This window comes from Lolium perenne, chromosome 6 (assembly GCF_019359855.2).
Source record: "Lolium perenne isolate Kyuss_39 chromosome 6, Kyuss_2.0, whole genome shotgun sequence".
NCBI classification, from domain to species: domain Eukaryota; kingdom Viridiplantae; phylum Streptophyta; class Magnoliopsida; order Poales; family Poaceae; genus Lolium; species Lolium perenne.
Window position 1 is genome coordinate 213,932,317 of NC_067249.2, and position 25,970 is coordinate 213,958,286.

A 25,970-nucleotide genomic window follows, 5' to 3' on the forward strand; every position below is an offset into this window, starting at 1 on the left:
CTAGGTTTTCTTTCGTTATTGTGGGACTCTTCCTCCAGTGTAAGAGTATCGTTCTTTTAGTTCAAACTCAGCATCCATCAAAACGCTCAGCATCAACGCATGGTTACATGTCTTTACCCCGGTGTACTACGTGGCCAAAACGAGTTACACTTGGTTATGACACCGCTAGGAAATATATGAATACAGTCCACGAGATTCATAAATCCAGTAACACTACCGGAGAAGTAAGCAGAGTTTGTAAATCCAGCAACGGTAGAATGCATAGCTTAAACTTCAAATCATGACTGGGATGACTAAGTTTAGTGTTGCAGTGTCATAGCAACTGGCGAGCACCATTAGCACATATGAGAGCTGGTTAGTCACACAACCTTTGTAAACCTGTCACCCAACATATGTTTACTACAAAATAGATCCAGTAGAAAGACCATTGCAAAAGCTACCCAAATCGGGCACCAAGTCTAGAAGTTCCTAGAAAATTGATACCAAGAATCTACTCAATTGGGAGATGCAGATGCAAAGGCTGGCCTACTAAATTGGGCACCGAGTCAAATTGACCAGTAGTACTTCACTGCGACTGGCCACCACTGCCACCACGCTTCCGTCCCCGTGGTGGTGCGCGGCCACCACTGCGGCCGCTGGAAGGTGGTGGAGGAGAGATGCGGCCAAATTTCTCTTGTCTGGTCTGCATCTTTTTTGCTAAGTTGACCACCCGACCCTTAGCACCAGTCTCTGCTACAGCACCAGGATTCTGTTGTTCGGAAGATGCACCCACTTGAGCTGGGTTAGAAGGGGAAGGTTCACGTGCAGGGGATCTGCTTGGTGAGGCGTCTACTCCAGCTGATTGTGATAGAGGGCTTTGGTCTGGTTCAACCGCAGCACGATCAGCAGTTGCCTCACCTTCTCCAGTCTCCTCTGACATATCTGCATCAACATGCAGGGGACTACTATCCGACTGTTGTTCGGATTCCTCCGGCAACTCCCCCTCTTCCCTCTCATCTTCACCGTCGGTGGTTGTAGCAATCTGTCCCTCTTCCTTCCCGCCTTCGAGTTTCTGGTCTTCATCAAATAATTCCACTACAGCCTCAGACTTGACGGGCACATCTTCCACGTCAGTTGCATTGTTGTCAACATCAACTTCAGTATCCTGGCTTTTAATGTCCACTGATGCACCTGTCTGTTCTTCCATGTCATCATTAGGACTCACATCATCATCCCTCGTCTCCTCAACCTCTTCAATTCGAATGGACGTCTGATCCATGTCCATCTCTTCTGTAAGCTGTTGCCCATCTTGGTTGTCCACAGACACCACAGGAGCCTGAGCCGTTACATCTTCAGGAGCCGATTGGTCATTTTTCATCTCACTGGTACCTTGTGAAAATTCCTCCTTATGTTTCTTTGATGGAGGATTGGCATCACTAGCCTCTCCCTGTGAAGCATCATCTCTCACCTGCGATGACGATATGAGACGTTTACGACTAGAAGGCAATACAGACACACCACCAGAAGTTTCACGCTCCAGTGATGATCCTCCTTTCTCCTGACCTAGTGTAGAACCTCGCTCCATTGGCATGCTACCTTTCTCCTTAACTGCTGCAGAACCTAGTGCCACGCCACCTTTGTCCTGTAATGTGGAACCTTCGACAATTGGTGTATCACTATCAGCCTGAGGCTCTTCAACCCGTTGTTCAAGAGGGGGTCGAACAAGCGGCCTTCTTAGTTTACGTTGTTCAGTACTTGGTCTGGTCAAAGTAGAAACTGATTTCTCCTCCATCACTTTAAGCTGAGTAGGAGGCCTTGGTGGAGTTGCTACCTGCCGACCTGAGGAAAAAGAAGACTAGTTAACTCCCATACTGATTAAAGGATGGGTAAGAAAGGAGAAACATCCTGATTGCAAAATACATTACGGTGAAGAACAAGCTCAATATCATAACACATTCAGAAAACTGTTTGATATGCACAAGCATGCATCAGTCCAGTTGGGGTGTACATATCAGCTCACTTTAGTTGCATGTCAAGTTTTTGTGATAACTAGTGTCCTTTTTTAAGGTTATTTCCCATCTACTCCAAACCTTGCACACCAAACCTATTAAATGATAGTTAGTAGACATGATTACTTGTGGCAATGTTTCAACTAAAAAATATTACACCATCGACAGAAATGGATTGAAAAGTACCTGCTGTAGTTGTATCAACAGTGGAAGTTTCAGTAAGTGGTGTCTGACTCGTTGAACCATCTTCGAACGGGTTAGGTGATTCCTCCCATTGCTTAGCAGCAAGGAAATATGAACGGATTTGCTGCTCCACAGCAGACCCAGACGGGATTTGAGATGACTGCCCAGAATAATGCTGTAGAAAATGCACACGAAATTATGATGAGAAAGTTACTTGAAGGAAAATGTGTTAGGTCTGTAATAAGAGCCAGGGGCCCACAATCAAAGTATACATATACTGGAAATTCCACAACCAACAGCAACTAAGGAAATGGGAAATCGCATAAACTGTACCTCAATCGCCTCCTTCACAGCTTGCCTGTGCTTCTCTATTAATTCCTCCATTTGTTTCTTCTCCTGTGACCAATATTTGTTAAAAAGGTGAATGGATAGCACATGTAACATAAACACGATATGAAGCCTTTTGGCAAGAACATAAAACACAAAACAGAATAAGCCTTGGAAAACATAAACCCCCTATGCTGCTGCACTATTTGCATTCTGCTAATCTTGAGTGTGGGACTGTTCCAGTCCACAACTTGAAGCTTTGATCACTATCATGTAGGTAGAAGTACAAATTGACTGCAAAAATAATGCCATCTGATTTGTCTTGTATTTTCAGCTACCGTATAATGATTAAAATGCCATCTGATTTGTCTTGTATTTTCAGTTATTTTCAGCTACTCTGCAAAGTAAGCCTTTTTACAAAGCTAATATAGCTCTCTAAAAAGGCCTACATTTTGGAACGAAGGTAACAGGAAAGAACTAACAACCTGAGCACAGAGAAGTATTAGATACAAAAGAGACAGTGTGGGCCAATGGATAGATCGTTCAAGCATATAGAGGGACAAAATAAATGCTCCGGGAGCAAATATGAATCCAAAGAAATCAAGTACTCCCCTGGCCTGATTTAATTGTCGCAGCCCATACATTCAAATGTGCTAAATCCAATTAAAATCCACGTCAATTTAATGGAGCCAGAGGGAGTAACGCTTTTATTGCCCACAATTAATCTTCCATTATAAAAAGTACACTACATACTCAAGATGTTTTTCTCGCTTAGGCCCCTCCAACAGAAATGCGTTGCATGCACTTAGGCTGGTCATAGTGGGGAGTAACTTGAGTCTTAGACTAGTAACATATGCCATGTTACTAGTCTAAGTTATTACCTTCATAGTGGATAGTAACTTATATGTGGTGTCATGCATTGTGTCATTAGTATGTTGTAGACTCATTTTGCATTGGGGTGTGTGATGTTATGGTAAGAGCATGTCTAACAGGCCCCGTATAACCCGCTCACCCCGTAAAATTCCGGCGGGATACGGGGCCGGAGCGAGTTTGGGCGTCTAGCAGGCCCCGTATCCGGGCCGCCCCGTTTCGGCGGAATACGGGGCCCAGGAAATCGGCCCCGTCGCCCCGTACTTATAGTGGGCGCAGGTGCGGGAGTCCATGCAACCCTAGCTCCGCCGTGCGCCGCCGCCTCCTCCTCCTGCTCCGGCGAGCAATTAGTCGCTCCCCCGCGCCGCATTCCACCCCAGATCCTGCATGGACTCCCGCCGCTGCAGTAGCGCCCCGCCGGCGAGCGGATCGAAGCGATCCCGCTCGCCGGACACCGTGGAGGAAGCGTGGCGGCGGCAATGCAAGAGATCCGCCGCCGGCAGCCGTCGCGCGGCCTGCAAGTACGACGGCGCCGCGTGCGTCCCGGAAAAGCTCATCGACTTCGTGCGAGGCGGGCGCTGGTACATCGAGGATCCGCCGATGAAGCCGATGAGCGGGCCCAAGTTCGACGAGTGGCGCGCCGACTGGGAGCGCCGCCGCTGGGCGAAGGAGGCTGGAGCAGCGGGAGCACCAGCGCTAGAGGAGCTCCGCTCGCCGGCGATGACGAGGAGGCCCCCGACTTGTTGAAGGAGCTACGGCAGTTCCTCAAGGACGACGCCAAGAGGAAGAGGGCGGAGGAGGAAGAGGTGGCGGCGGCCATCGCCGCCGCGAAGGAGGCGGAGTTGCGGGAGGCGGAGGCGGAGGCAGACTCGTACCTAGTCGACCTCCCCGAGTAGGATCGCGCATTCTGGATGTAGAATCGTTGATCCGTATGTATGATCCGTAGTATGATCAATGAAATCGAACTTCCCGGGGTTTTTATTTTTGAAAATACGGGGCGAAATACGGGTTCTGCTAGACGGAATGGCTCTTCCGTTGCCAACTTTTCGATACGGGGCGAAAAAGCAGCGAGATACGGGGCAGAAATATAAGGGGCCTGCTAGACATGCTCTAACATAGCTAGTTACCACCTCACTCTCTTTCTTCATTTATTGGCATGCCACGTCACCAAAACATCTTGAGATGTGTGATGTTACTAGCTATGTTACTCCCATTATGAGTAGTCTTAGAGATTTGCATTGCTGGAATTTCGCTAGGACGTCTTAGATGCCGCCCCAAGCAAAGGCTGCACACCATAACCAGAGCACTGGAGAAGCGAATGGGAAAGACAGCAAAGTGCAAGAAAAAGTTTCACCCCTCGAGCAGGAAACTGGGGAATAGATAGGTCCAGAGGGGCCACACAGTATCATATTTTTGTATGAAATTTTCTAGGTGCACAAGATGCAACATAATCCAAATACATGAATTTTTTCACATTTTTTGAGAACTTAGATTTGCAGCATGCAACATGGGGTCCAGGCTCAACTAGTTGTGATTGTAGTTTCTCTACTGTTAACAGAATGCTTTAAGCAGCCAATGCAGCTGAAGCTACATTCATAAAAGATACTACCTCTCTTCCTAAAAGACTGTGGGTATTCAAATTGAAGTTCTGAAGGTACCTCTCTTCCTAAAAGATACTATCTCTCTTCCTAAATATAAGACACTGTGGGAATTCAAATTGAAGTTCCAAAACGTCTTATATTTAGGAACAGAGGAAGAGTATTATTCAACACAACACAGAAGCAATGGAAGCACTGTATAAGCTTTGTAGACTTCGTTCTCAACGGAAAAGACATCAAAAAAAATTCTAAAAGGATAAGAGAGTAATTTGGAACTGCACATGATTCCTTTCTGGACATTTATACTTGTGGAGTATTTCCTGCTCTACATTACAGTAACAGAGCCTACTGATCTTTTTATTTTAATCCCTTCTATTCATCTCTCCTACTTTTTCAGATAAAAATGGGAATAGTATTAGGAGTAATATAAGTCAGGATCATGTGTCAACTACTAAAACTAAAATTAAAATAGTCATTTGCAACGTTCCAGGAAACTCCTAAAACCAAAATAACAGTAAAAAATCCCCTGGAGGCTACACCACACAAAGGACTGACATCCATTTATCATGTGTCAACTACCAGGCATTACAAAATGGGCAAATATATCATTAAATACAGTGGAGAGAGAATGCACCTTTGTTAGCTTTGCAAGGCTGTCAACATATGCCTTCTGATTCTTTTTTCTGAACGCCTTTTCTTTCTTGTTCTCCTCTCTCTCCCTCTCGTACATTCTTTCCAGTGTCTATTAGATGTGTTTGTGTTAGCAGCATGAAGATTTTAATGTCATTTAATCACAAAGTGCTAACCTGTATCCTGGACTCCTTTTCTTTTACAACCTGATCAGTTGCAGTTTCCGAAATAGTTTTCTGACCTGCTAAAGTATATCAGATTTACAACTAGAAAAATAACATATGTTAGAGCACAAGCAGGGATGGTGTCAAATTACTAGATTTAAGATCTTCAATCTGCTTCAAAAGGCTATCCTCCTTCTCTTTTGCTGACACTTCAAGCTTTTTCTGCGAGATTAATAAGGTACCGTAACACATGAAAATGCATGGTCATGAACATACCTTGCAAAAGTAAAAACAGGTCCAAATTCTTACCTTCATGGAGCCGTAGAGCTTCTTCTGTCTGTCAATTTCAGATCTCAAACTAGCCTATGGAAAGAAATGGTTTATTAATTATAGCCAAGCATAAAATGTACAATACTCATATTACAAGATTACCCAATACAGACCTCAATGTCAGTCAGCTTCCTTTCCCTGGCTCCGAATTCAGACTGACAGCCAGCAAGCTTCTCCTCCAAATTTTTTATGACAACTTCCCTCTCAGAAAGAATATTTTTTGCACGCTCAAGTTCAATTGAATTCCCTCTCAAGGTCAACTGGTAGGTACAAGAAAAACTCAGCCTTAAATTTATGACAGTAGTCTAAGAAGTATTACCGTACTTTTTTTTTAACTGGAGTGAGAGCATATGAGAAGGAACCAACAAGTACATACAGTTTGGTTCCAAAGCAAGACTGCCTCCAGAGAGGAACGTGTAAGTAAATCTAACTGGATATTTGCAGCAAATGAGAAGGCACTAAAAAGTGCATTCAGTTTGTTTCCAATTAACTTTTACCCTCTCACAAAATAGGATAGATATAGTATTATGTGAATGGAGCTAATGGTCTTATTTATGTTATATGCTTGAATATGGTAGGTCTTGGCTGGTAGGACAACTGGGAAGGCACCCCAAGGTAAATGTAAAGAGCCATTTTTCAGTGAAAATAGTACAAGCTAATACTTGAGGAGGAAATATCAAGGGGCCATTTTTCTAATGAAACAAGTACAAAGTTATATATCTCAGAACTATGGAAAAACAATGTGAGATGACAAAACCTTCATGGTCTCGTATGTGTTCAAATCGACGCCTCTACTATTTTCAACCAACTGCAAAAGACATCAAAAGTTGAGAACATAACAACTATAAACATCTGATAGAACAATCATAATGCAAAGTTTGTATTTTTGTATCATAATGTTAGGGCTTGGGGAAAACATTAACAAAATATATACTACACCAACTGAATGAACAGAAGACGACATATAACATAAATAAGACCATCAGCTCCATTTAGGGGTGTCAAGGAGCTGAACTCAAGCGAACACCAACAGGCTCGGCTTGAGCTCGCCTCGCAAACCTACAGCTAGGCTCGAGCTCGGTTCGTCAAGTGCTCGCGAGATTAAACGAGCCTCATCTGGTATCACATGCAAACGCTGTGCCAACAGATCTTCCCACTAGCTTCTCTTATACACGATGCTCCAGCTGAAATTCTCCACTGCAAGAGGTGGTACTAAAGAGTTAATCATTTCTACAGCGCCCTGGTGATAAACTGTGCGCTATACCAGGCTGCAAAGAGGTTTCACGGGCTGGGCCAGAAGTTGGCTTTTGGATCGTAGTTTGGCATTTTTTTCTCGGAAGATGGGCTTGTGGGCTGTGGCTGGTAGACGTAGCACTCTATTTACTGTCACGCATTTATCCTGAACTTCACATGGGCTTTGACTTGTTTCTCTTCGGTCAAAGGAATAACTGCGCTATACCAGGCTGCATGTTTCATCGATCTATGCAGAACAGTTCGAGCTCGCCCAAGCTTGACAACAACTCGAGCCGAGCTTTTAACAAGTCGAACGCGAACTGTTTGTCGAGCTCGAATATTTTTGGCAGGCCCTCCATTCACAGTAGTCCTACCAGCCAAGACCTAGCACATTCTTTGTCACCCAGCATGCCACTAAGAATTCAACCTCCCCTTTATAACACCACCCAAGAAACTGAAAACACAAACAACAGCACTGCTCTATACACATGCACCACGAAGGAACATGTAGTTGGTCTGGCTCAGCGACACAGCTTTCTTTTTACTAGTTGAAAGCTGTTTTTTTGCCTAAGATAATAAAAATATATTAAGCGAAAACATGTCACCGCCATTGAGATGGCATACTCTCCCTGCAATCAGATCCAACACCATACTCCGCACTCAGCGCTATTGTGCTCAGCCAACACCAACCCTACACCTAGTGAGCTTCATTGGTGACTAGGAGTACATCTTAATCTGTACTACAGTACTACTTTTATTGGAACATAGTTTTTGTATCTTAGATTTAAGGTAGGTTGACACGGGGTTGATAGAGCTGAATGAATCACCATCACCAACCCAACTATTTATAGTATAAAAGATTTATTAGCAAAACTAGTAAAATCATTATATCATGACACTACACATACGGGCCTACTCATTCTCTTGGACAGATACATTGATTTGAATGCTAATTTTACTTGCACAAATGGAAATGGTAGTAAAATGACCATAGATGCCTCAGATTAGCTTCTACTACCTCCGTTTCAAGGAATAAGGCGCACACGTATTTTAAGACGAACTTTGACCATAAAAATTGAGCAACAAAATCTTGATTATATTATATGTTATTAGTATCATTGGATTCGTATTGAAAAGAACTTTTTTATAACACTAATTTCATATAAAAAATCTTTATATATTTAAAGTAATTATTGGTCAAACAAAAAGCAGGTAAAACGAGGGCGCCTTATTCCTTGAAACGGAGGTAGTATCTATTAAAAACAAAAATACATCTGAAAATGTGTTAGAAAAATGACCATAGATACCTCTGAAATCCTTTGGTTTAGATTTGCTATTTCAATGTTCTGCATTGCTAGTTCTTTTCTACATATTTCAGCGTCTGCCTCTTTCTCCAGTAAAACTTTCTCCAACCTTTCAGCCTCGATTTTAGCCTTGTGAACCTCCTCACGAAATTTCTGTAGAGAAAATCAATAGTTGATGATTTAAGCCCAAACATGTGCCATTCAAAAGAGTAGACACTGTAGTCGTTTCAAGATTTAGCTGACCTGGCATTCTTCAAAATTGTGTCTATTCTCCTCTCTAAGCTGAATGTTGCTCTCACGAAGCAAATTAATTTCTCTCACCTAAGCAAATACATTTCAAAAAAAAAAAGGAAATGAGATACAGAAACATGGCACCTGGAGGAAATGTGCAAAAGTGCTGAATATTCATAAGATTAAAAAAAGGGGGCACCTGGAGCTGCAGGGACTTGAACTCTTCATCCTTGAACATTGATGATCTTGCACTATCAGCTTGACTGCGAAGTAGTTCATGTGCCTCCTTGCTGGACTTCAATGCACTTTCCAGCTATATAAACATCAGAATAAATACAGTTGATTAGAAAGCACAATAAACTTCGACACCTCGGCTGAAGGGTAGAGGGAGTATGCTAGGTTTGATGCATTCACACACAATCTGCCAATAATGTATCAGAAATCAAGTACAAAAAGGGGCAGTTCTCACTTCAAAATAGATAAACAAATCACACCACATATAATGTCTCAGCGGGTAACCTTATCTGAAATCATGTCTAAATATTAGTTCCCACTTCATGCAAACAAACAGCTAAACCGTGGCCCTTTGCTTGAAGAAAGTGCACATTAAACCTTACACACACTTCCGAACCACCTAGAACAAATTAAGCTCAATTATCACATATTTCAGTCGGGGGAAGAAATAAGATGGCAACACACAACCTACTGTAAGGACAGAACCACATGCAATGACCGCACATCCTGTAGTGGGATAATAGGTGCCAATTAGGCAAATAAGACAAGTAAGTTGATGCCAGGGGTCAGTGCCATCTGGATGTCTTCATGATGAGCTGAGTATCGCAATACCAAATTGGTAGGACACTTGCACTACTAGCAAAACTTAAGGAATTGACAATTGGCAATCCCAATCACCACGCACTCAGTGCCCACTATATCCATTATAGTTTAGAAAGCACTTTGACTAACAGAGTGTGGGAGCAAGCATATCTTACTTCTATCTGAAGCCGTGATTTCTCCTGCTTTAGCAACGATATTTCTGTTTCTGCCTGGAATAGATGGGAGAATAAATATTACCCCCACAAGGAGCAAGGAATCGCACAACAAAAATAATGAAAAACAAAATGTGTACTTACAATTTCCTTTGATCTGCGCAAGTAGCTGACGACACTGTGCAAATCATCCTCTCCATGTGAGTCAGTACGTTGCGATGAAAGCCCAGCGATACCCCGTTCTTGCTCAGCTAAGCGCACATGCAAAGCTTCTAGTCGATTGTGCAGAATTCTGTTCTGCTCTCCCAATAAAAAAAATCGTGAGATAAAGTACCACTCAAAGTAGTCGCAAAGAATAACAAGCAGACATTACGCCAACAGATTGGCACCACATACGTTGTCAACTGACTAGCACCACTAACCATTTCAATCAATAGTTTTTCTTGAGCATTAACAGTAGGGAAAATCATTTTATAAATATGTACAAAGTTCAGAGAAATTACAAATAGGAGTCCATATTTACAAAGAATTCATAATAGGTTTAACCATTCCAACCAAGAGTTTGAATTAGATATTTAGACAAACATCTTTCGAACAATATCATGACATTAAAATACTCCCTCCGATCCATATTAGTTCCTACTAATATAGATGTATCTAGACATATTTTAGTTCTATGTACATCCATACAAAAGGCAACTAATATGAATCTGAGGGAGTACTAAAATTTCAGAAGAGCTATCAGGGTTCATTTTTAGGACGGAGGGAGTACTAAAATTTCAGAAGAGCTATCAGGGTTCATTTTCTTAAGGACTTGAAATAAAGGAGCAGATCAAGAATAAGTTAGTTTCTAAATATTCAGAGTAACACTTTTCAGCAATAAATAGCTAGAATTCATATTATTTAAATGAATTAAAGTACGTCATGAATTTCTATGGAGTCATCTTTGACACATCACAGTTTGCCAACATCAACAATAGAGCCATCATTATCAGTGAGGGGACAGGTTAACAGACACTTACTAAATTCAAACAGTATTACTGAATAAATTTTATCCGTGCTTAAGCACCAGATAACAATCTATAAAGAATGAACATCAAAATACACTTCTAAACCTCCATAAGTTCAACACCGTTGGTGTAGGTAACTCAATAATATGGTCAGGAAACTGATAATTAACTAGCTTTAAATTTTACTTCAATGAATCAATTCATAGAAGTTAAGACCACCAAGAACTATCATGAACATGCTTGAATACGGTTATACATAATCAAAATGTACAAAACACCAATAGCATCCAACTAGCAACACTACACCAAGAATACCTAGACACAGAATCAACCAAATATTATTTTAACTTTGAGAGCAAAATGCCTAGACTAAGAACAAGCAGGATTTGAACAGAAGAAAAACATGCTACAAAAAAATGCTTAAGTATTCCCTCGTCCATAAAAGGATGTCGGAGATTTGTCTAAATTCAGATGTATCTATACACTAAAGTGTGTCTAGATACATCTAAACAAACTTGCAACATGCTTTTGTGGACAGAGGTAGTAGTAAATAATAATATGGCAACACGGGAAAGCTAAAAACCTGGTCATTTAGCTCGTTATACTTTTTAAGGGCATCGTCCTTTTCTTTTGCCAATTCTATCTTTTCTTGTTCACCGAATGTTCTTAATGCATCCTGAAAAAATGATGGCATGAATTTTTAGTTTCAGAACAAGTACTGAACACATCAAAGATATTACACATATGCCATGAAAGATATCATATAATCTACTAATGTGACAGAGGAAACTGATACTGGGACATTAATATGGAGTTATGGACAAATGGATCAGATTCAATTATTCCTCACAATCTTTTTGGTCTATTACTCAAATGAACACATTGCTATCGGGGCACAAGCTTGTTCTAACAAGACACAGAGCAGAAAGGGCTCAGAAGTTAAACGGTCAAAACTAGATGACATTCATAAACGGTTTGCTAATACAATATATAAACTATTGTTGGCCCAGTAGACCTGAAGGAGTACAGTATTATTAGGAAAGAGAACGGTGTGTTTCAAGATAGCAGTCAGGTCTTTCAAATGAACTACCTAGACACGGAATCAAGTATTAGGAGCATAAGAAAATCAATCCTACAAGAACAAATACATATGGCCCAAAGTTTTGACCAATATGTTGATAAGCACTCGAAACTAGTCTGTGCACCATCAGTTGCCACAACGTTTATGCCTGAAGTGCTCGATGAGGCAGATTTTCATGGCAACCCACAGTCAGTTTGATGTTCGGGCTTTTGGCTAAAACAAGATACAGCAGGATCTGCATTACTGTGGGATGCTACAACTGGTCAAAAGACATTAACCATAATGAAGTTAAATTCACCACAAAGGCACAAACCAATCAACCCTTTTGACATGAGTGTTCAAAGAATTGAGCACCATAATTTACATTTTCAGCCTTTTGTGCATCTGCTGTTTGCCGAAGAATTGCAATTTCCTGCTGCAGCGAAGATAGTTGCTTAGAAGTATTTGTCAGTTCCTGTATCGTTTCAGATTGCAGGATAACCTACAGAAGAAGGATGAAAGCATATGTGATACCATAAATGGAAACAAGTAAGGTTCGTTACAAGCACTTAAGAAAAGTAAGAAGGGTGCTAAATCATACTTGATCACCTACGCACAAGCTTGTGATCTGAAGTTCAGTAGCAAACATGCCAAAATTGTGGCATGCATTTGTTTGAAGTTGGATAATAAACATGCCAACGAAATTGACAAAACTAATGCACAAACATTATTCGTATTAATATATATATCAAGCAGGCAACGAATGGAGATAGCATTATGAAACAAAATGTATTCCAACAAAGTTCACCATTCTGTAGAAACACCTAGGATAGGTTTTTAGAGTTTCTTATAAGAACATGAGTGAATTAAGTAATGATTAAACCTTAGGTCTAATATTGCAGAACCTAAAGACCCTCGTGATACAATTATTTTCGGCCAATTAACACTAGAAAAGTCTCCTTTGAAGATATGTTAAGAATGACAGGGGCCTGTGGCTCCAGCATCAATCACCACCTCCATGTGCAGCAAGAGGTGCAAAAGGACACTTAGTATATTTCTCTAGGTTTACTAATGTTCCATTTAGCTATTCTTAAACTAGGTCTACTAAGAAAAAAAGGAAAAAGGCTAATACCTGTCTCTCATAATTGTCTTGAGCGCTGCGCCAACGCTTACACTGCTCATCAAGAGCACTCTTCGATGAAGCCAATTCAATTTCCAAATTCTCAATTCGTTCTCTGTTAGAGAAAAGGAAAAGGTAGTATGAACAAATAATAGAAAGAAGTGTCCCCATGCCTATTTATACGGTGAAAAAATGCTTACACTTTCTGGGTAACTTCATTTCTAAGAATCACAATCTCATTCATGAGAGTATTGAACTCCTTCTCTTTAGCTTCAATTGCACTGGCAGCTTCTTCACACTTCATTACATATCTCTTCTCTATTTCAGACAACTGACTCCTTAACTTAGCAATCTCATCTTCCAAGCTTCTTTTGGCAATCTCAGACTATAATAAATAAAAGAAGTTCATACGCACATTCAGTGAAGGAACATAAGAACTATCATGCTTTTAGTACCTCCGTTTTGTAATCCTGGTATGCAGATTCCATTTGCTTCAATGCAGCTTCATTTGAGCTTGAAATTTCTTTGTACTGTACAGGAATGTAATTGTATTACTTCATATAGATCAGGAAATGAATGGATTACTCAATAAGAGAACTTCAGAAGAAAAAAATATTGCAGTAGAAATTGCACGATGAGGGGGGAACCTGAAGCATATAGCTTTTATTTGCTTGTGCTTCCTCCTTGTATTTTTCTAACTCCTCTTTCAGCCGGAACAGCTCATCATTCACCTACAAGAATGATGAAACAAGTACTAAACTGAACAAAACGCAGAATATTTGGAATAATCAACATATTGAACCAAGGCTGCATAAAGGTGGAGGGTATAATAATTTCTGGCATAATTTCCAGATGCCCACATTCAGTGGTACCCCCAGGCATTTTTCTTGTTTTGAAGAAAAATTAACATATACCCCCTCTGTTCACTAATAATATATGACGTTTTAGCAAGCTAATTTAGCTTGCCAAAATGTCTTACATTAGTGAACAGTGGAAGTAAGCATTGAAGAAAAACAAACATATACTCCCTCCATTCACTATTAGCTAGCTAATTTAGCCTGCTAAAATGTCTTACATTAGTGAACAGTGAAAGTAGAATTGCATTCTGGTAGAAAATATGAACATAGATACAATGGCAGAGAAAACTAACACACCTCAGTTGCTGATGAGTTGTCATGACCACCATCCCTAAATATGATCTAACAGAATAACAGCAGAATCAGAAGAGGGCACACCATGTAACTTAATATGTAGACAAAACCCCAAAGACAAGGAAAATTGTGCAGAATAGTGCATGTTTTAAGTAGAATCAGTAAGATAAACAACAATATGGAAACTGATTCCTGACGTACTACCTCCAGTCCATATTAGTTGTCGCAAATTCAGATGTATCTATGCACAAATTCGGAGGGAGTAGTTTTTTAGCAGGCAGGGAATTCCGTCTCACACTGGCATTTATGGGAATTCTACCATGCTGAAACCTAACCTAAACTGGGGACAGTCATCGTGCTTTTATGAGAAGAAAATTATCATAAGACGACACTTAAACTTACAATGGCAATGCATCCAAAAAGCATTGCTTCACAATTTCAGAGGCAACTACTACAAGTACATGTTAGGAACAATTGCAATTTGGTCACTATTACATAACAAAAAAATTAACTATCTGGGCTATGACGATTTACTGAAGATAAATCCAGAAACCAACAGAGTTATGCATACCAGAATATAAAATAATCATTCTTGCGCATGGGGCATTTTTAGGGGAACTGTATAGTAGTGACCGAATGGACATACATTACTAAAAATGCAAGGTGTCTCAACTTTATCAAGATACGGATGTATCTAAAGTTTAACAGGAATCCAGGCGCCTACACAAACTGTAAACAGGTGACACATGTTAACCAACCAGTTGTCAAAGCATCAGTTGCTCCATGGTTGACTCTAGCTTTTTAATCATTATAATTGCTATGCTAATAACAGCAGCTGCCCTCTGTTTTTACTGGGCAAAACAAATCAAAATATGCACTCGCCGATGTTCCGTAACCCAAACATGGCAGCTTTTTAAATAAGAACTTTCCAATACACAGCATGTGAATTGATCTGAAATTTTAACGTCACACTTTTGGACTTTATTTTATTTACCGTTTTAGATTTGAGCTTCGCCTCCAAATCGGAACACTTCGCCTACAGAATGTACCAAGTCAAAACAGTCAGATAATGCCCCGTTACAAACTTGGTATAAATTTATTTGAACGGACCTCTGCAACAGCAGCCCTCGATGCAGCATCACTAGAAGCTTTCCATGAGCTCTGCACCTCCTTTCTCATATCCTCTACCTGCTTCATACAGCCGTCAAAAGCACTTTTCTTATCAAGTGTCAGGACTCGAATATGATCACGTTGCTCTTGGAGCTCCTTTTTTAGTTCAGCCCAGTCTCTCTACAAAAAAAATCAGATTTATAGTAATCAGGATAGAATGAACAAATAAGGTGATATCTTCCTATGAGAAACAGATGGCCCAAAAAACAAAAGGCATGCCAGATGTCTTTTGTTTCTGTTAACAATATGTTGACGTAAGTAGTACAGCATCATTGCTGCTAAAATAGAGCATTACCTCAAGTCGTTTGATGTACTCTTGTTGATTTCTCTTTTCCATAGACCTTGCATTCTACATGATTCACAGATTAATGAAGAGCCATTCAAAATTAAAACATTTTCATGATTCGTCTGAACAGAACATACCTCTTGAACCTCGTCAGTAGTATGAATTGTGTCAATAGTGGCCTACAATGCAGCATATCTCAGAAAAAAGTGAAAGAAAAATTCAAGAAAATGCGACCAAATATGCCAAATTACAACATTATCTAAAATTACGCCAATACTTACAGAGAACACATAACCTATTCACATTTATTAAGATTTCAAATGAACGCAAATAGCTAAAATAACTTGGTCTTTCACACAAAATAAATCATTCAAAATTATACTACCAAACAGTGCAAAAAGCCACATCTAGTTGTCCATATATCAGACAAGAAAATACTAGGATAAACAAACACAGGGATAAAAGATGATTGTATGAAAACAGAATTGAACATTTAATGCACATACACAAGATGGTTGTAAGAAAATAAATTTGCGTGTAATAGCAGAACAGGTAATGTTTGTAAGAGAACTAAATCACATTTTTTAGCAACACAATCATCCATAGTTGCAAAACATCAAAAGCCATGAGAACAAGATTTCAAAGTAGCGAATGTGGCAGCAAGAAAAAAACCTGCAGACGGTGCACTCTCTCGGTTAAATTGTGGACCTCATCCAAAGATCTTCTCTCTGACTTGACTAAAATCTCCTTTTCATGCTTTAAAGTAGACACCTAAAAGTTGGGAAGTTATGTCAGGATTCAAGATCTTAGAACTGTTTAAGGGATGTAATAAAACCCAACACACCTCCATTAAAAGCTTCCTTGAGTTCTCCTCTAAAGCTTGCATAGAATCTGTACTTTCACGGAGTCTTTTTTCATAATCAACTACTAAGTGCATCAATTCCGCGTTTCTGAGTGAAACAGAATTAGCTTCCTTCCTCTGTATTTGTAAGTATGAACCAAATTAGGATGAGCGTACAACAAGGAGGTATCATATTCCAAGGAACTGAGGCTTCATGATGCCATGTCAGTGAGAAAAGAATATTAAGAGAATAGCAGCACACACAGAACCTGATGATCAATCTCTGCCATGTACCCATTAAGACGATCACGAGCAAACTCAGCTTCAAGCACTGCCTTATCACGCTCAGACCGCAAAGACCCAAGCTCAGTCCTAAATGAATAATAACCACTATTCATCAGATATTTTGATTTCCAGGTAACCAACAGAGCATCACATATTTTGATTTCCAAGTAACCAAAAGAAGCGCTGAGAAATGCATCATATCGGAACTTAAAAGATATCTGATCTGGTGCGATTTCCGACCACATCTTTACTTATACAGATCCAACTTCGACATAAGTGTTCATTACATATTGCGACTTGCGAGCTGCAGTTTCTGCATAGTTCTTAGATGACAACTCTTTGGACCATTTATATCTTTCTTTCTCATGAAAATAACAAAGAACCAGTTACAAAAGTAAATCGAAATATCAAAAAAATTATGATACCCAAAAGGAAATTATGATTCCTGTGCTACAGTCCTACAGACACCAACAACCAAAGAGCATATTATGAACTTCCTAATCATTGATCTTGTTGTCCACCAGTGATAGAAAAACAAAATAAATAGTATAAGGTAAAGATTTTAACAATGATTTTTTTACACAGCAAATAAGATATGAGAGCAGAGAAAAACAACCTCAACTTAGTCAACTCTTCATCAAGTTTTCTGGCCCGCTCGGAGACTTGTTCATATGTTTTTCTCGAGACCTCCTGGGCAAGATTGAGTGGAATTCAATGAGAACAACCATTAGAACTGCAGGGTAATTACATATGCTATGTAACTTGTTCAGAATATTACCTGTGATCCTTCAAATAGAACCATCAGGTCCTTCCTGCCATCGTCTAGACAATGAAAACAAAATCATGACATCTAGTTAATACGTTACTAGCACCTCCACCAAGGGCATCACCACAGCAACACATACCATCCAAGCAAGACGTAAATATAACCTAAACCTGGACTGAAATCAACATGAGACTTGAGAGTGAACCTTGAAGATTATTGGATATGTGTTCAACAGTAGAACGAGTCTTCTGCTGTTCTTCACACAACTTCCTATACATCGCCACCTAAAGAATCAACTACATTAGGGTTGATGTTACATGCAGTTTGTAAGTGACATGTTGAAGAACAGAAATATTTCATGTCAGAAGATTTTCAAGGTCGTGGCAACAAGATTATGCAAGACGCACAGATCTATGAAGAGATTCAATCATTATTGCTTGTTCTTCAGATTTCTTCATAACTTTTTCAACTCTGGATGCAGCAGCATCCGTGATTCTCTTCAGCTCAACTTGAAAGCTCTCCTAAAAAGGACAAAAATGAGCATATGTTTGATGTTGCCAATGGAAAAGAAACCAGAACAGCCCAGTACTTACGGATGAAAGATAAATAAGACAAAGATAAAGTAAGACATCACCATACCCTGAGTTCCATGTCCTTTTTGTCAAGATCAGAAGAAAGCAGGTGAACTTTATTTCGAAGCTCAACATTTTGCTGGACAAGCCCATTAATATCATTAAATGTCATCTGCCACAGATTATCAGATGGTTACAGCAGATAGAACATGTGAAACTATAGTAAAATAGAAGATCTGTAACAAGGAGAATGAGGATTACATGCTCATGACCATTGCCTTCATCATTAGACACGCCATCCCTTATGGTCATAGAAAAGGCACCATGACCTACATTTGAAAGACTAGAACCACAACGAAGCTGTATGTCTTGACATTCCTTTAAAAGAACAGCGACCTACAAAAAAATCAGATGACAAATCATACAATTAACAGATCATATTTTCAAATATAAATGCCATAAATATTGATACCAACTGTGACAACAAACCATACATTTCCAAAAAGAAACTTGATAGAATCAGAGTATCAGACCAGGCTTGTCCAAATTAGATAAATATTCTACTAAGCGAGTCCATCTGAATCCAAATAATTTTACTTTCAGTCAAACAGAAACTGTGCAACTCCAGCCACATCACTGGAATGTTCGTGGTTGACCACGCACGCCTCCAAGACAAAAAGAAAGGATTTTGACTCCAGTCATCCTCAATAATTGTAGTCCATCTGGCTGTGAGCAGAACAGCAGAATGTTCCAATGGGAGAGAGAAAGGACCTCGTGTCAGTGATGCCATAGGGGCCTAACTGTGAAAGCAGGCTGCTTTGAACTATTGGTTCCGTTTACCGCCATGGGCAGCTAGGGTGCAAGTGTCGAGTGTGTTGTACAATCTATGAGAAAAATCATTGCAAAACTCTAGTATCTAGTGTGCTTCTCTTATCTTGTAATAAAAAGATGTGCAAACACTAAAACAAGATAGGTATCCGGCGTAAACCACCTTCTTGGTGATAACATATGATGAGTGTATGTGTACAAATGATTATATTCAAACGAATCAGATTTAAACCAACTGGAGGATTGATGGAGATCAGGGCTGCCAACAACTCAAGACTCTCCCATGCTACCCATCAGCATTGCACTCAACAATCAATGAAATGTTCAGAGTGAGATGCTATCACAAATTATGGAGTCTCGACTACATATTATTCTACTACTACCTCTGTCCATAAATAGATGCCAAAAAAGTGTCTAAATTTGAATGTATCTAACCACAATTTATTGTATAGATACATCCGAATTTGGACAAATTTTTGGCATCTATTTATGGACGGAGGGAGTACATTTTCTCAATTCCGGTAAGTGAAACGGATAAAACAAAGAGGAAACCTAGTGGTAAAAGACTCACTTGTTTTGTAAGGTCGCTTATTTCCTTGTCTGCGATAGTATGATCGCGTTCCCATCTTTTTAACTCCGACTGGAAGACACATTGATGTTAATTAAAGCTTATTGTAAGAAATTTAAGAAGTCGTAATGTCTGCATACCTTTAGGTTCCTTATGGTATTTTCAAAATTGTCATGCTCCAACAATGCCTGCTGTAATTTGTGATCCATTAGAGCATAAGCTTCCACCATCCTCTCATGCTCAGCTGAGTTAAGGGAAAAGAGTTAGCTAAAAAGCAGGGGTGGGCCCAGAAAAATCATGACCGGGGGCATATCATTCGAGTGGGGGCACTTCTTTGAGTTTGCAGAATTCAAGTAATTTTCTTTCAAAATATGTACTAATACTAAGAGAAATCCAAAATTTGAGAGGAGCCTAGGCCCCACTCAGCTGTACTTGGGTCGCCCATGCTAAATAAACAGTTCAAACGTTTGAGCATGCAACACAGTACAAACGTTCTTACAATGCTGTTACATCATTAATCAATACATGTTTAACCAATGTGTTAAAGGGCTAAGAGAGTTCACCAGAAAAATTACCTCGTTCATCTAAGATAAGCTCAGCCTTCTCTTCAATTTCATGCAAGACCTGTTGTGCAGAAGTAAAAAAAAAGATAATTCAGTAATGCTTTAATAAAATAACAGAGGAAAGAAAAATTATGACCACATGTAAATGCACCAGAAATTTGGTTTGTTTTCGTTTTATGTTCTGGAAATGCTATTTTTTAGTCAAAACCACCAAAGAATATGACCACATGTGTCAAGATAAGTTCAAATAATCAAAAAAAAGGCTTGCAGTTTTTCCATGTTCCTGTACATGTTTTTTTATCTGATCCCTGTACAGGAATGAATATGCTTTACTCCAGGATGCAGAAGTGGGATATGTGGCATTGACTTTCATTCTAGACTCTGGGGCTCTTTTTCCTTCTTAATAAATCCAGATTTGATTATCCCACTTCCACATCCCATCGTTTAGTGCTAGGAGTAAATATGGTACTATGATAATGACTGCATGTGTTGTGTATTTTATACATTTCACAAATAAATTTCATGCCATCCAGTACAAATCCTATAAGAAAAGAGAAAAGGAGAGAAATGTTGAAAGAGAAGAAACAGAGAAATTTCTTGTCATCCCTCACAGATGCTGTTTTAGATTGTATGGTCACTCAAACTTCTAAAACATTGACTACCAACATGAATAATAGGACAGTTTTTTCTGCAGCACGATTGGTCCAAATTACCTCCCTTTCTAGATAACATGTGTGTGAAATAATAGAGTTACCAAAAGAAAGTAAATAAACAACGCCCATCATTTGACATACTTCTGAGACAGTTATGACTTGCACAGTAAATATATTGCTGTGATGGTTGCATATAGACCAATTACCAGTTACAGTGGAGAGAAACCATGATAGATTATATACATGATTAAAACTCAAAGATAGTGACAAGAACAATAATGTACCCTTTCCAGGACTGCTTCTGCATGTCTCCTTCCCCACCTCTCATGACGTAAAGCATCAGTAGCTTCTTGATATTTCTCATATATCTTAGCAAGCTGATAAAATGCGACATGTTAACAGGCAATACTTGAAATATGAAAAACCATGCAATGTTGCACAAAAGACAATAAGTACAGATGAGATAACACATACACTCCACCCATCGCGGAGAAGAGAAGCAGCTAATGCAGTTCCAGAAACACCACTGGGTACTCTTGGAACTATCATTAGGTCATTCTGATTTACAGCATTAGGTGTCCTGCAGAACAGAAAACAAAGTGGAATCAAAAAGTGACAAATCGAAAAATGAATGATTGTTTGAAGTTGATGTATGAACTGATAGAGTTAGCATATGTGCATTGTTTGCACTGGATATGCCCCACAGATGATATCACAATTGGAGTTGAGAGGACAAAATGGTATAATCAAATGGCTTTAACAAAAAAGAGAAGACTGATATTTCAGTTACAATTGATGCGTGAACACGAAAGAGAAGAAACTCTCAGTGTCTAACAGGTACACTATCAGAAAGAGACCAGTGAGTTTAGAAATCATACATTTCTTTCATTTGTGTGTCTGATAAATCAGCAAGGTCTTCTGCAATGCTGGTCAACGGAACGAGGCTCAATTCACCAGACTTTCTTGCATTTTCTAGATCAAATTCACACTTCTCGATCTTCTGCTTTAATTCGGCAACCTCCTACTTGGAAAAGAAAGGGAGATGACGTCCAACACTTGGTTGCGTGTCACACATAGAATCTACAAATTAGGTATCAAAAAAGAATCTGCAAATATACCTTTTCAAGATCAATCTTAGCTAAGGTCTCCTTCTCAAGCTTTTCCTTGTAGTCATCTTCTACTTGGGTCAGATGTGTCTGTTTGCAGAAAGATTGACGAGCTAAGAATTCCCTATCCATAAATGGGACATAAAAATACATGGATGAAAAATAAGCAAAGGCGTTACCTCCAATGCTTTGATAACACCTTCAAGTTCCCCCGCTTTCTTTGACCATTCATCAGAACTTTCTTTGTGAAGGTCAGCAAGTTTCATGACCTTTTTTCAGGATTTTAACCAAATGACTATTAGATATGAACAGTTGTAATTAAATAGGGTAAAGTAACAGACAGAACAGCGGAAGGGATTATTAGATATGAACAGTTGTAATAAAATAGGGTAAAGTAATAGACAGAACAGCGGAAGGGATCTTTGCAAGAACTTCTAGAATGAGCTAATATTATCAAAGTGCATAGCACATGTCCTGCCAACACCATAGTTAGCGAAGTCAGCGATTCGCCGCCCAGCAGACCATGGCCCTGGCATCCCCTCCCCCTCACTATGTAAAGAATTGAGCTCCATAACCATGTTATCTGCTCAGTGGATCTAGAATCAGAGGGGGGGGGGGCGCGCTGAATTCTTTGTGGGGACCTCGTCAGTGCCAGACATGCTGAGCACCATCAGAGACTTCCAATCGCTCAAGGCTGAGCCTAAGAACCACCATCAAATATGAGACTTCCAATTGGTCAAAACTGGCACATGCTTCGACTCTAGTTTCACTTACTCATTTGCTTTATCGCTGTAGCCTGCTCTCAGGCTGGCAAATAACTACTCCCTCCGTTCCATAATGTAAACCATTTTAGCAAACTATTAACGGCTTACATTATGTAACAGAGTGATATTTCCTATCTATCAACAGATCAAAATGCAATGCCCATTGCTTGTTCTCAAGAAAAATACAGAAAAAACATGTTTGTACACAATCTTCAGAGCAGTGATTGGCTTACACAATTATATGAAGCGAATTCCTAAATCGAGTAATCACTAAACATACAGCTAAATACTTCTAACCCTGATACTGTGTTCCACATACCTAACTGAAATTACTATCCAGCATTGTAAGAGCTATATAAATTCGAAATGCTTCAAACACTAGAGCAGTTAATAGAATGCCTTTCTTTATGTTATGGTAATACAAAATTGTATTATACAAGTAGCAAAATGGGACAAAAGACAAAATGGAGTGGAAGAAGGGGGCATACAGTTGAGAGCTCAGTGCCAAGGCGCTGTTCATTAGCAGCTGAAGCATCCTTTGCAGAGAACAGCTCCTTCATTCATCAAAAGATGAAACGGCAAAAGTTAGACGATGGATGAGAGAAATAGCACAACCCATCAGTCAGGATTTTACCTTTTCCATATAGGATACTCTTTGCTCTAATTCGGAAACCCGCTCTTTACTTCGCCTCAAGGAACTTGTAGATTCAGAATTCTCTCTTTCAAGCTGAAACCCAAATTTCAGGTTGATGCTTTCTTTCCCATCTTTGTCATGTCAAGAACTAATTAAAGAAACTAACCTCTGCAATCTTTGCTGACAACCTAGACTCCTCATCCATATTTGCTTTCCTTAGATCAGCTAAATTTTTAACTTTTGCTGTCAGTTCCTCATCAAGCCAGAGATTATGCTTTTCAAGAATCTCCTTCTCCTGATAAGGGAAGTGGAACAAAATAAGAAACAACAATGTACCATGGGAACATACACAATGGCTTAAACATTACATAGTATTGCTAAACCAATGATGAAAACTAGGGTGGTGAGTTAGACAAGAGATTAGAGAAAATGGAAAAAAAGGCTGACAAGAACCTTGAACATGCAAGGTATTCAACATTACCTAAACCTTTGGATATGCATACCTGTGCAATGCGATCACATGTAGACTGACAGTGAGTTAGCTTAGCTTCAGCCTCTTGTATCCTAGCCTCTTTACTAGCAGAAGCATCAGCCTGGTTTAGCTGAAAAGAGGATAAAATCAGCACATCCGGTTAGTTTATGACACAGTAAAAATAGTAACGCCTTTCAACGATAGGGGGCACAAAACTCCAATACGTGTCTCCTACATAGACCATTCAAAAAAATAATACTTCCCATAGGTACAAAAATAATATAATTGTAAGGTTATAGACATATCCACATAGCTGACAAAAAAAGGGCGACACTTAGAAGGTCAACAAGCATCTAAATTATGCATTAAGTACAGTATTATTTAACATATTGGGCAGAAAAATAAACAGCACCAGTCAAAATTGCTCAACGGACAAATTACAGATCAATTATTCAAGAAAAGGAGTGACTCTTGAATATGACAGCCCTTGAATAGCAGAAAAAAAGTCAGATGAGATGCTATAACAGAAAAGCACATGGAGTCACGACTTAGATCCAAACACTGGAAAGAGTAATCCTTTTAGTATGTCTATTATTATGATGAAACAAAATTAAATGTACATGCCATAATGATCCATTATATACTATTTCCCTTTTACTATGGAAGCATTATATCAGTTCAAACAAGACAACGACTAGAAGACACAAACCATTAAGACAAAACAATGTTCTATAAAAAAAGCTAGAGCCATTACAAGATATAAGAGAATCCTCTTAAGAAGTAATCCCTCCGGTCTGATTAAATCGATGCGTAAACCTGAAGAGAGATGAGTATGGACTGCGTTGCACCCGCGTCGATCAAAACGGACCGGAGGTAGTATTAGATAAGTATTACTCCGTACAAAGATCATCACTGTCTTAAAAACTAGCGGGGGTATGAAATAATGTGTATGATATCAAGTCAAACACACCCAAGACATAGATATGTATAAATACAAGCAAATCAAGTCAAAATTAAATTTAGATAAAAAAACATATATCGTGATCAGTTGGTGGGAAATTTCACAAGCCTAAGGTGACATGACAAGAAATATGAGGAGTTCAAATTATTAACGCTCTGAAATAAGGAGGAAAAGTAACTAACAAATATAATAATAAATGCAGCCATTCAATCAACAACAACACCATCAAAGCCTTCTTCCCAAGCAAGTTGGGGTGGGCAAAATGCAGCCATTCAATCGAAAAACAACTGCTGGTCAAAACCAGAAAATCCATCCCTATTATGCATGTGCACTGCATTCCACGGTGCTAAGCAAACCAAACCAAACCAAACCAAACCAAATCGCCCACCTCTGGCAAACTTCTGATCTACCAGCCTACTGTTAAATTCGATAACTAAACCCTAAACCAGCAGCCAGTAATAGCAACATGTGGTGCTGAAAAATACGTGCAAATACTAGATCAGATTGTACCAAGCAACAAGTTGTTAAGGTGATAATGTATACTCAGAACTCGCTGTACAACCAGCTTCCCGGTTGCTGCGTATTACTACTGGAAGTGAGAGGTCATTAAGGGAGCTCACAATCTTATCGTAGTAGCTCTTGATAACGCCATCCTTCTCCCGTATCTCTATGTCCCTCTGCTCGATCAACTCCAGCGACTGGCACTTGGACTTGTGCAGCTCCGAGATCTCCACTTTGAGGCGCTCAACCTCGCCATCCTTGGCAATCTGAGCCATCGGGAACACGGAAGTGATCAGCGCAGGAAGCTTAAAAAAACACTGTCATCAGTCGACCCGGAAAATAAAATCTAGGGTTCGTACCAATTGGATGCGGAGCTGGTGTATCTCGGCGTGGGAGGATGCGAGATCGGCGTCGCGGCGCTCGGAGGCGGCGGCGCGCTCGGCCGCCTCGGCCTGGTAGCGCTCGACCTCGGCGGAGAGCGCGGTGAAGCGCTGCTCGAGGAGGGCGCAGGTCTGCTCGGCCGCGATGGCGGCCGCGTCGGCCTCGGCGCGGACGGTGTCGACCTGGTTGCGGAGCTCGCGGATGGCGGCGTCGGCCCGCTCGGCGACCGCGGCCACGTCCCCGCCGAGGAGCCGGAGCTCCTCGTCGGACATGAAGAGCGGCATCGCCGCGCGAGGCGGGGTGGAGCGGGAGGACCCCTAGGCCCCGCCGGGTTCGGGGCGGCCTCCGGGAGGTGCTAGGGTTTTGCGGGGGAGGGGAATGGTGGTGGCGGAAGCGGAAGCGAAGGAAGGGAGGCCGAGTGGAATTGGAGA

General features: G+C 40.2%; 1 protein-coding gene across 3 annotated transcripts; it reads right to left on the bottom strand.

The window, feature by feature from the left end:
- Positions 1–266: 266 nt before the first annotated feature.
- Positions 267–25,970, bottom strand: LOC127306055 (nuclear-pore anchor). 3 transcript variants are annotated; one of them, XM_051336659.2, is made up of 48 exons: positions 25,518–25,970; positions 25,278–25,424; positions 23,728–23,826; positions 23,391–23,519; positions 23,225–23,317; positions 23,079–23,144; positions 22,006–22,095; positions 21,839–21,916; positions 21,599–21,741; positions 21,195–21,300; positions 21,005–21,097; positions 20,080–20,128; positions 19,645–19,748; positions 19,508–19,576; positions 18,370–18,504; positions 18,176–18,280; positions 17,944–18,057; positions 17,742–17,820; positions 17,549–17,592; positions 17,387–17,460; positions 16,755–16,857; positions 16,489–16,623; positions 16,317–16,415; positions 15,782–15,823; positions 15,654–15,707; positions 15,299–15,478; positions 15,183–15,224; positions 14,192–14,236; positions 13,685–13,768; positions 13,493–13,567; positions 13,238–13,422; positions 13,050–13,152; positions 12,303–12,419; positions 11,441–11,533; positions 9,992–10,144; positions 9,851–9,904; positions 9,058–9,171; positions 8,871–8,948; positions 8,631–8,780; positions 6,848–6,898; positions 6,204–6,350; positions 6,070–6,123; positions 5,913–5,982; positions 5,773–5,840; positions 5,601–5,708; positions 2,505–2,567; positions 2,175–2,346; positions 267–1,818 (listed from the first exon to the last, which is right to left on the bottom strand). In XM_051336659.2, exons 1-48 carry the CDS (start codon positions 25,821–25,823, stop codon positions 566–568), a joined length of 6,015 nt encoding a protein of 2,004 aa, XP_051192619.1. In that variant the 5' UTR covers positions 25,824–25,970; the 3' UTR covers positions 267–565. The 3 variants fall into 3 exon arrangements, with proteins under 3 accessions (XP_051192619.1, XP_051192620.1, XP_051192621.1); XM_051336660.2 differs by having other exon boundaries at positions 5,773–5,837; positions 25,518–25,969; XM_051336661.2 differs by lacking the exon at positions 6,848–6,898.